At 42.8% G+C, this 16758-nt stretch overlaps 1 protein-coding gene across 30 annotated transcripts in view; it reads left to right on the forward strand.

Moving 5' to 3' along the window:
- MAPK8IP3 (mitogen-activated protein kinase 8 interacting protein 3) overlaps positions 1 to 16758 on the forward strand; it is a 57770-nt gene that overhangs the window by 26127 nt on the left and 14885 nt on the right. For 9 of the 30 annotated variants that reach the window (XM_088174723.1, XM_088174734.1, XM_088174741.1 and 6 more), the window contains 10 exons: positions 4012 to 4023; positions 5664 to 5681; positions 8006 to 8063; positions 9007 to 9159; positions 10451 to 10532; positions 12257 to 12408; positions 12986 to 13042; positions 13513 to 13683; positions 15117 to 15243; positions 15984 to 16079. In XM_088174723.1, the coding sequence (XP_088030849.1) occupies positions 4012 to 4023; positions 5664 to 5681; positions 8006 to 8063; positions 9007 to 9159; positions 10451 to 10532; positions 12257 to 12408; positions 12986 to 13042; positions 13513 to 13683; positions 15117 to 15243; positions 15984 to 16079 (926 nt within the window). The remainder of the gene's footprint in view (positions 1 to 4011; positions 4024 to 5663; positions 5682 to 8005; positions 8064 to 9006; positions 9160 to 10450; positions 10533 to 12256; positions 12409 to 12985; positions 13043 to 13512; positions 13684 to 15116; positions 15244 to 15983; positions 16080 to 16758) is intronic. The other 21 variants (XM_088174728.1, XM_088174743.1, XM_014890236.2 and 18 more) reach the window with 13 other exon arrangements.

The following is a 16758-nucleotide window of genomic DNA, read 5'->3' on the forward strand; positions in this document are numbered from 1 at the left end:
CTGTTAGGTAACTTTTATTTGGGTTGTCATAAGTTACTTTTCTGCAGGATTCTCCCACACAATAATTTGAAGACAAAATTTTCTGCTTCTGGCCGAAAATTCCTCCCCCAGTAATTTTATATTCAGAGTAAAAAAAATTGAAATCTGTAAGAAAGTAACTCATTTGTTTAAATTTTTGATGTTTAAATGATACGGAAATATTATGGTCTATAATGAAATATTTACTGTTTTACAGTCAGCGTAAGAGATGTAATAATTCACTTTTTAAGTTGGTTTTGAAGGTGTTTGTAATACCTGTAGCCAGGCTGTGTTCTCTGTTCCTGACTGGGACCCTGCAGCAGTCAGAGAAGCAGCTTTGCCTCAGGGAGCATTCTGAGCCTTCTCCATACTTTTTCTATTGGATTCCTGAGTATTTAGATCTTGTTTTTTGACAGAATTTAAACATGTTCTTAATTCCTGTTGTTTTCCTGCATCAGGACAGAACAGGTGGTCTTTGAATACTCAGGTGACATGAGCAGCTGATAGAGTTTATAACAGTGTAGCTCATTTTCCATGTTACTGCTTGGTTTAAGGAGCCTTAGGACACGAGGACTCCAGAAACAATGCTTTATGTGCACTTAGTGGCAAGAAAGCTGATCTGAAAGCGAACGTTTCCTTTCTGGTGATTACTGATACGGATCTGTTTGTGGATAATCTTGTAAGTTTGGTTCTGTGTAGGTGTCCAGAACAGAATGAGCTGAAGTGTGTCACATAGAATTGCAGCAGCTCACCTTTGCCCAAATTAGGAAGGTACTTATGTCAGGTTTGATATGTCTTGTATCAGGACCAATAAAAAGCATGTTTCTGCAGGGGTGATATATTTTGCCCTATTAAACAAAAACTTAACCTTGAAGATGGGGACTGAAAACTGGAAAGGAATTAATACAGTACTTCTTGTCTGATGAAAGACAAGTATCTGTGAAAAATCTTACTATTATAGCCAAATAGTGTACTGGAATTAAGAACATGAACCAGAAGACCGTCATGAGAATGCTTGCAATAGCTTTTTGATATGGGTAGATTTGGGCTGGTTTTTTTTTTTAAATCATGCTAGCCCTGCAGCATGTGTGAGAGCCCTCATGCCACTGTCGAAAGTGTAAAATCATTTATTGTTTCACATTCAACTCAAGACTACCAGAAGGAGAAAAATCTGCAGAAGATTCAGGATGAACACACAGGTTTTCTCTGCCTGCAGTGGGAGCCAATCTGTGCAAGTATTTACAAAATGAGGAATTTTGAAGGAAAAGCGAGATTTCCAGATTTGAGAATCCCCTGGATGCTGGTAGCCATTTACAGAAGAGCTGGGGCTCCTACTTAAAGGAAAGCTTGACAGTAGGAACTACCTGTGATGGTTAAAGCTATGGAATGAATTTTGATTAGCCAGCTTCATACATTATCAGGAGCTCTCTTCATAGCAGAATCAAAACAATAAAACTGGATAATATTGTCATTGACTATCTGTTTTCTCTTGATCCTCATGTCCACTCCTTCCTTATCAAGGAGTGTCTGCTGATCACTGTGCCAACTGCTGCTTTCCTTCTCCCCCCAAAATGGCTGGGGTATCAGGTATTATTGACTTGAAATAGATACTATTCTGGAAAATTCCTTGGTGTATGAATGGCTTTGGACAATATGCTTCCCACTTTGGAAGCCTGCCTTCTTTAAATCCCCTTCCCCTTGGGATTACCCTGTAGTCTGACCCAGTGATTAGCAAGAAATGCAGGCTGTTGTTTTCAAAGAGCCAAAGCTTTTTGTTGCCCAGGTCTTGGATGGTTGTTCACTGCAGTCTCGGAGGAAGTCAAAGGTGCCTCACCTCTTCCTGCCATAAGGCTGCCCAAAGACTTCGGTGTGGTGAGATACCTGTTGTTTGTGAGTTACCACTTGCAATAAAAATGTACAAAGACTTTCTTGAACAGTGCCCATGTAAATGTGGGCCCTGAAGATCACAGTCAAGTTTCTGAAGACTGCAGTGTGGCTTTTTGAGGAGGACATTTCTGTGCTAGGACCATTTGCTGGCCTGAGCAGAGCAGCAGAACCCTTTCAGGTGATCCCACGGCAAGCCAGTAAAATAGGAAGGCTAGTTCATTTTCAAACCTGGGAGATGGACTGTGATGAAATCAGATAGTTCTGTGCCTTTTTTTGTGATAAACATTGATCTAATTAATCCTTTTGCTGAGTTCTGGCCACTGACTCTGGCATATAAGAGTGTTTTTTAAATGAACACACACCTTGCTGGTTGTACAAAAGGAGGAAGCCCACAGAGATCTCATGGGGTCATGTCTCTCGACAAAGACTGGTACTTTTTTGGCTTTGCACAATAGAAAGCATAAAAGAAAGTCTGGTAAAGATAGAAGCAAAGGTCTAGATCTTGGGGCTGACAAAAATCTGTCAACATTATCCAAATTTTTGCTTTTTTGTTAGGTAGAATGTTCTCTCTTTGTGCTCTCTTTGTACCTTTGAGTCTGAAGAGACACAGAGGAAATGGTGTTTAATGAACATGATGTAAGAAACAAGATCCACAAGCTGAAAGAGGTCTGTCTAGGTCATATTTAGAGCTTGATTCTTTCTGCAAATCAAATTAGTGAATAACTCTAAGCTCACTTAAGTGAAGACTTATTACTTCCTCTGGTCTCTCAAAGCTTGGCAGTCAATCTGTAAAGAATATTCTCTTTTTTTTTGTCTCAGTTTCTTAAAGAAAAAGAAATCTCATTAAAGAGGACCTTAAAAACAAGACTTACAGAAATTACCCTTGAGCAGTGGCTGGCAGGCAAGTCTGATTCTGGAATGGAGAATCCCATTTATTCCTGATAAATAATTGGCACTCTTCATGTTTTACTATTTTGAATAAAATCCACAAAACATGTGGGTTCCCTTCTGCCTCTAATACTGCTTTGCATACATGGGTTTGTATAGGAAGTATTTTGGAGAAAAATGTGGCGTGAGAACAGATATTTTCTGATGAGAATTGAGGACCAAATTCCCGTATTTCTCCTACAGACTAAGGAGTGTTAGTTGGCACTCCTCTTTCTACCAGATCCGCCTTCCTGCTCTTAGCTATCCCAAGTGTTTCCAGACACAAATGATCACAGCAGTTTGGCTGTGCTTAGGGGACAGGTCCTTTTTGTGAGGGTGATGAGTGTGGTAAGCTGATTGCCCTGAGAAGCTGTGGCTGTGCCATCCCCGGAAGTGTCCAAGGCCAGGTTAGAGGGGGCTTGCAGCAAGCTGGGATAGTGGAAGGTGTCCCTGCCCATGGCAGGGGATGGAACTGCATAATCATTCCGACCCAAACTGTTCTGTGATTCAGGTTTAGGATAACCAACTATATTTGCTTTGGAAATTAAAGAACAGGAGGTCTGTGGTTAAGGCAGAAATGCAGCCTTATTAGCGGTAAGTTTATGTACAGTGTTGTGTTTAGAAGTTGAAATGAGATTATCACACTAAGCCAGATAGATAGATAGATAGAAGAAAGGTTTTAAATGCAACCAGTTGTCTTTTGCAAGCTAAAGTGTCACTGGAGAGCACAGTCATTGTCTCTGTGTGATGTCTCAGAGGATCCAGCTGTTAAAATCGCAGTGGGAGGGGAAAGGAAGTGAGAGGTAGTGGGAATGAGCTGTTCTGCATTTAGTAGTAGATGAGTAAATAAAGACAAAATAAATGTTTATCCAGTCTAGGAAGATCTGATTGCCTCAGATCCACGTCTGGAAATCTGATCTTAGCTGAGGTGTGGTTGCAGTTGAACTGTGGGTTACCTTTCCTTGGTTTTTTTTTCTGTCCTATATGTAGAGTCATGTCATCAACAACTATGGCAGGTCCTGTCCTTACTATTTCATGCCTTTTGACATTGAAATGGCTGAATCATTGTTAATTTTTTTTGAACAAAATTTTGATTTTGTTGGTTTCAGTTCACTGATGGATCCTTTTTCACTTCCTTTTTCCCTTGTCTCTCTGTGCTTCGCTGGACATGGCGCATAGGGGAGTTCTCAGGTGTGTATCTCCTTCTCAGTTCTCCTTGTTTCTTTTTTTCTGGTTGAGGTCGGATGATGTGGTATACACGTGTGATACTCCCCGCCTCTTGTCCACACACGGTTGGCTTTGCAGACTTCTCCCACCTTGCCTTGCTTGGTTGCCTCACACTGGTGGGTCCCTGCAGCAGGAGGTCCCTGCCATGTTCACGTTCCTGCTACCTTTCAACCCGCTTTCTCTTGTGTGGCTGTGGGCAGGTTTGCTCCACAGTGTTGCACTAGCCTTCACTCGAGGTCTTGGGGCTCAAAGGGTTTTTTTTCTGCCAGGAAGGGTGCTTGTAGCAGAGGTCAGGTGAGCACAGATTGAGTGAGGGTCCCACTGTCCTCTCCATGGCCTGTGCTATGAGGAGTCCCTCCATGTGCCAGTGCCTGGGGGGGGGTTACCTGGTGCAAACCAACCTCCTTCAGGTGTTGTGGTAGTGACATTAAAGACATTTTCATGATGGGTTAGAATGGCAAAACCTCTGTCTTCGGTGGAAACTTTGCCTTTCTGTCTCAGGAGTTGGGCGGTGGCTCTGTCTTTTGTTGGGGGAGGCTGCTTGCTGCCCTAGGGCCATGCTCTGCCATCAGGTTTGCACCTACTTGTAAAATACACTTGGGCTCTGATGCAATTTCAGTTGAAGTCAAGGAGATCTGTCTTCATTGCAGTGCAAACTAGGTAAAATTTTCCCTGTAGTAAAGGTGGTAACCTGGCAGCTGCAATAGTGTTATGTGCCAACAAGCTCTGCCACGTCCTTGTGCCTGGCACTGCTTTGTGTGGGCTCTTGATGATACCAGGAAAGGGATGGCATCATCCCTTCTTCTCATTCAAACTGGTCTTACTGTAAGCAGCATTTTTTGTGAAAATTCCTCAGAAAACCTCCCACTGAAGTTGGGTTGGATTTTGTTGCAGTGTGGAGGTGGATTTGGGTCTTTTTAGGCCAACTGAAGGCTTTGATACTCAGCCCCACTTTTGTTTTCTCCGCCCTGCTACTGTCCTTCCTTCACTCTGTTCATAATGTCTATTGACCTGCCTTTGTTGTTGTGATGGGAAACTCAAGGATGTATCATACAGGAAAAATGATGAAGATGAAGGAAGCAGATGAGGTCGTCTCAAGCTTATCCTGTCATCTGTTGTGACAAGGGGTGACGGTTTTAAACAAAAGAGGGGAGATTTAGATTGGATAGAAGAAATATTTTTTCTTGCAATTAGGATAGTAAGGCCCTGGCACAGGTTGCCTAGAGAAGCTGTGTCTGCTTCATCCCAGCCACAATGAGTGTTCAAGGCCAGATTGGATGGGGCTTAGAGAAATATGGTCTAGTGGGAGGTGTCCCTGCCCATGGCAGGGGACTGGAAACAGATTAGTTTTAAAGGACTCTTTCAATTCACACCATTCTGTGACGCTCTAAGGTAAAGTCCCCATTAGGTCAGGCTGCAGCAGAACAAGATAACTTTCTACCAAGCATCACATGTGCTGGCACCACACACTGTACATGTGCTGATGAGCTGCTCTGTTTGCTGTTTACAGACTGGTACTTAATGGCTGCTGTTTTTCTCTTCCTTTCTTCCCCTTTGTCCCCATCTCTTTCTGTTCCCTTTCTCGTATGGGATGGCTCTCATAGTACGGGATGATTTCTTTGGTAAGGCGAAGGCCTTTTTACTTTTTTTTTCTTTTTCTTTTTTTTTCTTTTTCTTTTTTTTTCTTTTTTTTTAATATGTATTTTTTTTCTGCATTCCTTTCATCCACTCATCATCCATCCATATGTCTTGCATCCCCTTGGTTTGGTTTTTTGCGGTGGTGGCGGCACCTCTCCAAGAAGCAGGATGTAGCTGCTCTGTGGAGGTGGTTTGGAGATTCTTGTCTTTTTCATTGCAGTTGATTATCCGCTTTGATGCTTCACACTGTTTGCCTGGCTGTAGGAGGAAGATGTTTGAGGTACTCTGCTGGACAGGGCTCTGCCCAGACCTCGCCTCCGTTTGCTCCATGCCCCATGGGGTTGAAGAGGTCTCTTTTTAGTCTCTCCACACTGAAAGTTTTCTTCCCATGAACAGGGCTGTGCAAGATGATCTTGTAGTGCCATTCCATTGCTCTGGGAGGCTTCTTCCTGTTCTTTATTCCCAGAGGAGCCTTTCCAACCTCTAGGTAGTTAATGCATTGGGCTGTCACTGCATCACACATAAGTAGAAGCTGTGTGAAGGATACTGCCAGAATACTGTGTGGCCTTGATAGCTCACCTTCTCCCCCAGAATTTCTTTCTCTCCCAAAAACAGCTGCAGAGAGGGATGTATGACTCAGGAATATGAAGGAAAAATATTTAATCCAAAAAAGATGGGGATGAGCTTTTTTCTGGATGTTCTTCAGCACCTTTAATGTTCTTGTGCCAATTTAATGGCATACAGGCTAAATATTTGATTGATTATTTGTAGAATCACTAAAAATGAGCAAGAAAAGAATTTAGTAAACAGAGGACTTCAGGGTCTTCTGACCTACATGCAGCATTGTCAAAAAAAAAAAAAAAAGGGATATAGATCCTTCACCTTACCAACCCGAAATACACTGTAGTTTGCGTTGCAATTAGTGTTTCCCACTTTTGTGCTGTTGGAATATTCTCTGACACACATTTTCCTGAAACATCAAAGTGATTAATTATCTGTCACTAATTTTTCAAAAGTTCTTTGAAAATGCTGCTTCTAACTAATTCTTGCTGGGAATTTGCTTTTGTCATCATAAATTCATCCCATTTAACTGTAGGAACAGGATCTGTGTTGTTGGAGTGTTGTGATGTGTTCTCACTTGTCATGCACTGCCATGTTCCTCTAACTTCCATTTAATTCAAGTTTTTGTTGTTTTTATTTTCTGCAAATACTAATTAATCAGCAAATGACGTATCATGAAGACTGTTGATGTCTTTGCTGTGAAGGAAGAGAGAGTTCAGAGGGCAGGACAAATACTGATTGTGGGGAGACTTCTTCATACTCTGGGACCTGTGGTGAGACATGAGCTGCACCCCTCAGCACTGCCCTCCAACAGGGAGAGGCCTGTCTGCCTTCAGCTCTCAGGCGGCCTGTGTTCCTCACAATAAGACAGAGGCTGACTGTGGGACTCAGCAAGTTCCTGGTAGCAGGAAACAATCCAGATGTGCTTTTAGTCCCTAAATAATCATTGGTTTCATTAAATACTGTATTCAACCTTTTCTCTTAGCCCCATATGTGATTACAAGATCAATGTTCTTGTAAACCAGTCTGCAGATTGCAGCTGTACATGGGTGTCCAAGTGAAGTGCAGAGTCTGCTGTAGCTGTTGAGTGTGGGTCTGAAGTGGTGGAGGAACTGAGACTTCACATTTTAAACAGCTGTGAGAAAGCTGTTAGAGCTAGATATAGCAAGGAACAATCCACAGTCTTATTAAAATTGCTCTAGCAGAAGGTCAGTAATGGGGAAGCCTTTCATGTGTATGAAAGGCGTCACAGCCATGATCCCAAATCATGCAAACAGAAAATTTGATGTATACTAAGAATGGAAGAAAATCACTAGTGTGCAGATCAGGACAGCAACTTGGACAGTGTTCTGATATCCTCTGTGAAAAACCCATAAACCCTACCTCCATTTTGTGTGAGGAATGATAAAAAATTTTTGCAATAGCTCAGGGCTGAAACAGAAGTTACTGCCTTGACTTCCCTGGTGGGGTATTAGTGAAGCTCTCACCTTTGTCCCTCTCAAAAAGGTCTGTGAAGGTTGGGGTGAGAAGCTAGGTCTGAATTTGGGTTCTCTACAGGACAGATGGGTGTCTTTGCTGGTGCTATTTGGTCATTCAGCTAGAGACACTCCTCTCTCCACACAGGACATAGGAATCTAGGGAAGCCTAACAAAAGTGATTTCTTTTCCTCAAGCGTAAGTTAGTCAGTGCCACAAAAGCTGCATGTTTCTAGGAGAGCAGGTGAAAACTGCCTGGCCTTTCTTTTCAGGAATGGGCAAAGAAGTGGGCAACCTGCTCTTGGAGAACTCTCAGCTGCTGGAGACCAAGTAAGGAACTGTCGCATGCTCTGACCTACCTGCCTGGTTATAAATGAGATGTCACCTTGGAGTAGGTCTTGGCCAGAACTCCTGCCTCACTTGTTTATCTAACTGGTTGTCCTGAATACTTGTTCCTTCACTTGTAGAGGAAGATTTGCTCTCCTGAGCTGTTTCCTAACTATTTCCTTTCTGCAGGCACTTGGATAAAGCCTCTAGGCATGTACTTCTAGGGCCAGATACCATCTGAGATCAGTTGCAAGCTTTCAGTTAACATCAGTGGGAATCCATGTGTTGGTCTGAGCCTCTGTGAGGATGCTGCTGATAATAAGGTTTTATTTGCAAGGTTTGTTTTTAGAAAAAAGTTGTCATTGTTGAATTCTCAAATATTTTGTAGTTGATGGAGGAGACTCAGACAATGTAATGGAGTTGGTTTTTGAGAAAAGCTGGCAAACCAGCTATTAAAGCTGAGCAGCTGGGAAGAGGAAGGCAGGGTACTCCCAAGGGAGAGCTGGATAACCTCATGTGATGGGAGGCTACTGATTTTATAAATTTAAGATGTTTTGGAGCTGTTTGGAAATGCGTATTTCTATTGCCATCATCTGCAGTTACCCTCAATTGCAGATGACAGCAGTTTTGATTCTGTCAGAAATAGATAGGTTGCTCTACACATGCCTTCGGCAGTGTTCTGTCAGCTTCTGAAGGAGAGGTTGGTTTGTTAGTCAGGATACAGGAATGGAAAAACCTCATCTTGAACAATTCTGGTGACTTCTCTGTTCTTCTGCAGCTCCATCTTCCCGAAGTTTAATTTCCCTTGAGTCATAAATGGACTGAATTGTTAAACACACTTGTTTCAACTCTCCTTGTAGTGTTTGTGACTTTAGTTAAAGGTCTCTTTTATGGACAGCTGGTGGTTTTGGGCAGTTTTGCTTATTGTCCCTTTCACACCTTTAAGAAATGCTTTGAACGTTGTGAAGAATGATTTGATTGCCAAGGTGGACCAGCTGTCTGGGGAGCAGGAGGTGCTGAAGGGAGAACTGGAGGCAACAAAGCAGGCCAAAGCCAAAATAGAAACCAGAGTCAAGGAGCTGGAGGAGGAGCTAAAGAGGTGAGTAATTACCCCCATGCCCCAAGGAGCTGGGGCACCCACCTCTTCTGTTTCACTCTGTTTCACTCATGGGATTGTCATTGGCATTCAAAGGTACCTTAGAGAGCACAAGACGGGATTAGGATTCTGAAGCAGCAACTTTAAACCCACGCTCCCTGGAGTGAAGCATTAAGGATTTAAATTTGCAATTAAAAGCCAACCAACCAACCACAACAACCAAAATCACCCAAAGGAAGGGAATTTCAAGACAGATAGTTTTGAAGGAAACTGCCAAGAGCTTGATCCTCCTAGCAGCCAGGATAGCTCTGAGAGAAGTGAATGCCCATTCAATTACTGAAAGAGCTCATACAGAATTGCACAAGAAATACTTAAATGCCTGTATCAGTAATTGTTTCATTGCTCATGTTAAGAGTGAGAAGAGGCAGAAGAGATTCTAAAGTCTGATACAGGCAGATGCCATTTTTTATCTTCCTTTCAAACTAGAGAAGCTATCCCAACTGCCCAGTAAAGCCTGGGGTGGTTTCACATCGTATGCACAAAACTGCCTCCTGGAACTCAGAGCAGAACAGTTCCATTATAGCTGGCTGTGCAGCTCAGGGCAGAGGACAGGGTTTTTCTCTCTGGCTGGAATCCAGAAGGTTCTGTAGTGTGAGCTCAGAATCACCAAGAATAACAGACTGGTCTCCTCATTGTTCAGAACGTCTGAAATGAAAGTAGTCTTGCAAGCAGGAAGTTTCTTTAAATGCCTTTTGTAATGCCTCATAAAGTAGGAGTTAAAAGAAACTGAAAGCACTCACTTAAATACTTCCAGTATTTTTTTATCAGGATTTGGTGTTCTTTACCATTTTGGCAAACTGTTCTTCATGTTAGGGGCTTTTTTCACTGCATTGAATCACAAAGAATCTGATAATCTACTGAAAGCGGAAGCAGTCCAGCAGAAGCATTTAAGCCAGCATTTTCCCTGTTGAAAATGGTTCAGTTCTCATCAAATATTTGAATATTAAATATTTGAATGTAGATGCTGGTTCAGAAATAGAAACTGGCTGCATTATTCCAGTGGTCAGTATTTTGGTACTCGCAACAAATGTTTGAAAAAAATGGGGTGAGGTCAGCGAAGCTGTTCAGAGTAATGCGCTGGAAGAGGTAGGGAAAATGCCAGAGAAGCATCTCAAAATTTGTACACTTGGTACACATGGAGATGGATGCAGACAGACTTCCCGTAGCTGGTTCTCTTCCCAAAGCCAGCCATGGTGTCACTTGGTGTTTTGATCCCTTTCTTCCTGTTTCCTAGAGTGAAATCTGAAGCAATTGTTGCCCGACGAGAGCCCAAAGAGGAGGTGGAGGATGTAAGCAGCTATCTCTGTACAGAATTGGTATATGACATTACTAAAATGCCTGCGGGGAAAGGGGATTGATTTACTTACCTATATTGCTTCATGTATATGAGTGCTGAGATGCAGATTGATGTGCCTATGTTAGCAGTGAGGGCAAGGGTGGTGAATGGGTTGCAGCTGATGAGCATGAAATCCCTTCATACAACTTTCAAACCAGAATCTGGCACAGAAGAGCAGCTGACCCAGTGGCAGTAGCACTGTGTAGGAAATAATTTGTGCAGCTGGGTGCTAGAGCACTGCCCTGCTCAATGCCATCCTAATTTAGAATTAAATTCTAGTGTGCAGTGAGGATTTTCTCAGGGTGTTAGAACTGTCAGGCTTTTCCAGAAGAGCCCGTCCCCATGTTGGCAGTGAAGATGTAGCTGTGAGGACATCGTGCAGTGAAATCCAGCTTACACAGCCAGCTTTGCAACAGTGACTACCACCATGTCTTAGTGCTGCGTTTTTCTTGTTAATTCTTTTCCATACGCCATTACTGCCTATTACAGGGTACAGGCAGAGAAGGCTCATGGGCTGTTCTTCTAGGACAGCTCTTGAAACTCTTTTGGCTGGGATAGAGCTTTTCAATGAAGACCAACTGTAGCTGAAAAAAGAAAGGCAAATCAAGCAGTAACAAGATTTTCCTTGTAAATGTCCCTGCTATGCCAGGGAATTCAATGCATTGCTTATCAGTGTTACTGTTTTCTTTCTTACACAAGGCATCAGAGCAGGTTCAGTTTTAGCCTAAATCTCTTGACTTAATTGGAGTGAACGTGATCTGTTGAGAATTTAGGTAGATGGGAACATTTTCAAGTTTTGCTTATGAGCTACTGAAGAGAGTTGGATTTGTTTTCAGATGAATGGACAGGAGGTCTGGTTCTTTTTTAATTAAAAAAATAATTGAAAAATTCCTTCTTGTTTATACAGCTCTTGTTTTGACTAGTCATACAGATTTGATTCAAAGTCCAAGGAGGCTAGAGAGGGACTTGGTTAATTAGTGCTGTTCCAGCTCTCAGCAGCACCTACCAGCCAGGCTAAGCTTGGGAATTGCCGCAGTCTAGCACTACTGTGTGCCACCTCCTAGTAATGAATTCCTAAAACCCTTGCAGTCTTTATTTTGTGCAAATATTTTCTGCAATTTAGTCATGTTGTTCTCATTTTCCACTCTTCAGAAGAGACAGACTTTCACTTGTGTTGTTTCCAACCCAAAGCTGCCTGTGCCATCATCGGAAGGTCAAGTTGTGTCACTAAAGAGGAAAATGCGTTTCCTTAGTTTCCTTTAGCCTATCTCTATCCATCTGTACTAACAGAATACCTCCTTCCAGTCCTCTTGAGGGGGCAGATGGCATTATGTGGTGCTCCCTGCTGCGTGTGACTGACTTTGCTACTGAATTAAAATTTTAGTTTCCAAATTTCTGGACTAACAGACCACTGTCAATTCTCACCATTCCTTGCAGACTATAAAAGCACCTTGCTGGTCCCACACTGGGATGTGTGTATGTGAGGGCTATGTGTTTAAGTTGGTGGTGATCCTCATTTTAATTTCCATGGGTTTGCCGAACAGTCAGGGGTCCATGGCCCTTAGAGCACACTGTCTAAATTAGCTCCTCATATGGGGAAATGAGGGTGAAATCAAGCTGGACAGAAGAACTAACGAATATGTATCTGTCCCCTGACTTGCCTGGTACTAACCTCAATCCCATTCCATCTTTTGTTGGCTGAAGCAGTGCTCCTCCCCTCTGCAGGACAACATTCCCATTGCCCAGCGCCGGCGCTTCACACGTGTGGAGATGGCCCGGGTCCTGATGGAGCGCAACCAGTACAAGGAGAGGCTGATGGAGCTGCAGGAGGCTGTCAGGTGGACAGAGATGATCAGGTGAGGCTGGGTGTTGGGTAGACATCCCCGTTCAGGACGGAACCTGTTCATGTTTTACCTTGTGGTCAACACAACTCCTACCAACATAGCATTGAGAAGTACTGGGAGTTTTCTTGCTCGTAGATGCTTCTCTCCTAATACCAGTTCTTTCTGTCTTGTTCCTGAGCTGCAAATCTCATGTTGCTGATACTATTTGGAGACACTTGACAGTTGTTTGTCTTGCTTGTTTCTTATGTGCTTATTAAGCTGGGAGAAGCTCTAACTTTTGATTGATGACTTCTAAAGGCTACGGCTTGAAGTGAGTCTAATGCTGGGTTCTGTAGCTCCCACACTGTGGCAGACAGTGTTACAGAGTCTTGATAAAACTTCACCTTAAACACACTTACTTGCCTTTCACATTGATACTTAAAGTGGATGGGTGTGCTTGCATTGGAGACCAGTGCGTGTCCTTTTCCCCGGTGTCTTTTGAAACACGTTAGAATGAATTCTGACTTTTGATATGGCTTCCTTGATGGAAATGACCTGTTGCTTGGCAGAGATGCAGAAATTAACTTGGTTCTGCTGTGTTTGTCCATAGAGCTTCCCGTGAGCACCCATCTGTCCAGGAGAAGAAGAAATCCACCATTTGGCAGTTGTAAGTTCTTTGGTGGTTCATTCAAGTTAAGAAAAGGGAGAGTGTTACTGTTACTACTTCAGGCAGCAACTTAGTAGACTCTGACATTAATGTCAGATAGAAATGTTGTTGGCTTAACCTTTTTGTGTTAAAGGGCTTCTTTTGTCCTAGTGAAATTAAAAGCAGATCTGACCATGCACATTGATTTTGTTTCACAAGCTGAAAAAGTTCATGAGTGTCCTGGAACGTAAACTTTCTTACACTCAGTCAGTTGTAATAAAGGGCTGTTTTCAGAAGTTACCTATTTCTGGAAGCTAAAAACACTTTATGCTGATCAGACTAAGGATGTAGTTCTGGGTTTGAAGTAGAGCAGTTTTTGTGACAGGCTTACAGCCTTTGATCCCAAACTCCTGTTTCCCCTTTTGTGTGTCTATGGTGCCTCTCTCCTTAGGAACCTTTTCTCTTACTTGTTGGCCTTTTTCTGTCCCTAGCTTCAGTCGTCTGTTCAGCTCTTCCTCCAGTCCTCCCCCAGCAAAGAGGAGCTACCCCTCTGTGAATATCCACTACAAGTCTCCCACCACGGCAGGGTTCAGCCAGCGGCGCAGCCACACCATGTGCCAGATCTCCTCCGGCAGCCGTACCCTCGAGTTCTTCCCTGACGAGTGAGTTGCAGGGCTATGTGTCAAGCCAGGCTCCCCTGCAGCTCTCCCAAAGAGCAGCAGTGTTTGAAATAAGCTGTTTTCCACTCTGGAAATAGTCTGTGTGATGTTGGTATGTGTCTGTTCTCTGTGGTTTATCTCCCTGGACTTTCACTCATCAATTAATATATGGATAGGTTCAGCAAACTGTGTCCTCCCAAACATACAGTACCCATGGCTTTTCAGGCATGATAGATCATCTCAGCAGGGACCACTGGACTCAAGTTGCCGCCACTCTAGTTCTCTACTTGTATTTGCAGATTGGTATGGAATGAAGGAGGGTTTTTGTGGTGGAGTGGGATGGCAGCATCATGATAAAGGGATGGAATGTCTGCACAACCCTTTTGATAAGGTTTAAGTGAAGATAAAAGTTCTCTCCACAGCACATTTAAGTTCTAGTACTTGGTTTTAATCTTAACCATGCTAAAAATGAGCCTCTGGGTATCGCTACTACAGTCTTACCCAAATTCTTTGTGTTGGTGACATGAAAGGAGAAAACTCTTCAGTGCTTTACATGACTTCACAACATGTTCTGCCATTGCAAAGGTTGTGTGGTTTCACATGAGGTGTGTTTTTATGGAAGGACTTTGGAGAATGTGGTGGTAAAGCAGGATAACTTTTACAAAAAAAGAATTTGTTGAAAAGACACTGGATCTTGTAGAAGGGTAAATTTAAACTTTTTAGATACCCACTGCCCTTATTCTGTCCTTTTCTCTGATGACATCTCACAGTCATGCTGTGGTGTCTCAGTACTTCCCAGCAGTGCATTACATAAGGGGCTGCCCACAGGATGTAATTTTTCTGCTCATGTTTGTACCAGAGAATGATACTTCAAAAACCTTTTGAGAGCTAGAACTGGCAAATAAAATTTGATTATATTAAAATATGTCTAAAAGCTCACAGATCAAGTTTGGTTTAACTTTTGCCATGCAAAACTGGAGTTGTTCTGTTGGAACCAGCAGTTAGTGCATATTTTGCTTGTCAGCAGAGAAAACTTAATAATAGAAAAATCCATAGTTGACTATAATGAGGAGGGAAAGAACTGAAAATGCCTTCCTGATGGAGACACTAGATTAGTAAATTGTAACAGCTCAGCAAAAATTGGTGTGGTCTCCTAGACAGGTTTTAGAGAAGGATTATTCTCTGTTTCTGAAGGGCTCTTGGAACATTACAAGAGGGGATGACAATGACTTGGCTTGCCACATCACTCAGGTGGCAGATCAGAACTGCCTGTGTCTGATTTTCAACAGAGTTTTTCTGTCTCTGATTCCCTACATCTATTTTCACAGCTGGAATTGGTTTGCTGTGTGTGCCCTCCCTGATACTGGCCACACTCCCTTCACCCTCAGCTCCTGTCTTTAACCATCAGCTGGGTGACACTGTGCTTCTCTCCTCAGTGACTGCACGTCCTCGGCACGCCGTGAGCAGAAGCGAGAGCAGTACCGGCAGGTCCGGGAGCACGTACGCAATGATGATGGGCGCTTGCAGGCCTGTGGCTGGAGCCTCCCAGCCAAGTACAAGCAGGTAAGGGACCATGACCTGGACAGGCTGAGTGGAATTGACTTCAGTCATTAACTAAGGACCTTAGTCATTCACTGTTTAATTTAGAGGTACCATGTGCATGGTTTTTTGGTGTGATAATTGTAGGCGCAGACCAAATTAATGTTCTGTGTATCTCCAACAAAGTCAATGGAGGGACATAAAGTTTCCTTTGTTATAAGTGGGCTGGAACATTAGTTACTTCATTTATACTCTGAGAACTTTAACAGTCATTTAGTATGAAAAACAAATGGAATTTATGCCCACTTCTTCCCATCAGTAACACAAAATCAACAACATCAGCCTCATTTGCTGGCTTGTCACACATTTAACTGGTCAGAGACCCTCTGAAAGGGAGGAGACTGGCAGCATGGCTTAGAGGTTTCAGGCCATAGACTCAAGTTTGGAAAATACTTTTAAGATTATCAAGTCCAGCTGTCATGATGAAAGGGAATGCTAGTGTCCTGATTCTTTGCAGGGAGCATCTTTTTGCTAGCAGCAGGGCAGTGTGTAGCCTGTTGGCCATCACTGGGGCACTGATGACTGTGAAATGGTCTCTTGGGTGCACTGCTCCTCTCTCCTTAAAGACTCTATTTCACACAAGACGTGATAGGAAACCTCAGCAGCAGCCACCTCTGGTTGGTTCTGCCACATTGATTCCACCTTTCTTGCCATATCCCAGTGTTTGCAGCTTTACTGTCTTTTTTTGTCTTCTCTCCCCCTAGCTGAGTCCCAATGGTGGTCAGGAAGACACTCGCATGAAAAATGTCCCTGTGCCTGTGTATTGTCGCCCACTAGTAGAGAAGGACCCAACTATGAAGGTGCGTTGTTTCTGCTCATCATGCAGTCCAGAAAGGGGACATGAAACAAGCAAAGAATTTGGGTTACTAAACCTGCAGTTTTTACAACTATCTGCATTCTTTTGACATTGTATATTCCAAATTCTATCCTCCACTTCCTTTTTTTGAATGGTGGTTTGTAGTGAATGTAGGAAAAAAGTATTTTTGGACAAAATTCTCAGCTGGTTATGGTTGCTAGGTCCCCTGCTGCTCTGTGACATCTTTTGCTTTTTTGAGACAATTCATCAACAACAGCAACATTTTATGCTTCTAATGCTTTCGCTAGGTCTCCTCAGTCCGGTTATGGAAACCGATTTAAAAATTCATGAAAATGACCAAGTGAAAGTAAAAAATTCCATCATTCTTTAGATTCTACTTCTTCTGTTGGCCAGAATTCATTGGTAACAGGCCACTATAATATGCAGTAGATTTTTGTGAAGCCACGTCTATTAATACTAGAATGTTTTGAGTAGAATTGCAGTTGGGCATAAGTGGTCATCTGTGCAGGTGGCAGACTTACCTACTGTTACTGGTTGTTTTGAAATAGCCAGTTTGTCATTACTTGATTCAGAGATGGTTTTTAGAAGTCATCTTGATGGTTAAATTGTAAAAAAAACCACTATGCTGTTGTTTCTAGAAGGTTCTAGGTGTGAACTTTAGA

Source organism: Sturnus vulgaris, chromosome 16 (genome assembly GCF_052056855.1).
Source record: "Sturnus vulgaris isolate bStuVul1 chromosome 16, bStuVul1.hap1, whole genome shotgun sequence".
NCBI classification, from domain to species: Eukaryota; Metazoa; Chordata; class Aves; order Passeriformes; family Sturnidae; genus Sturnus; species Sturnus vulgaris.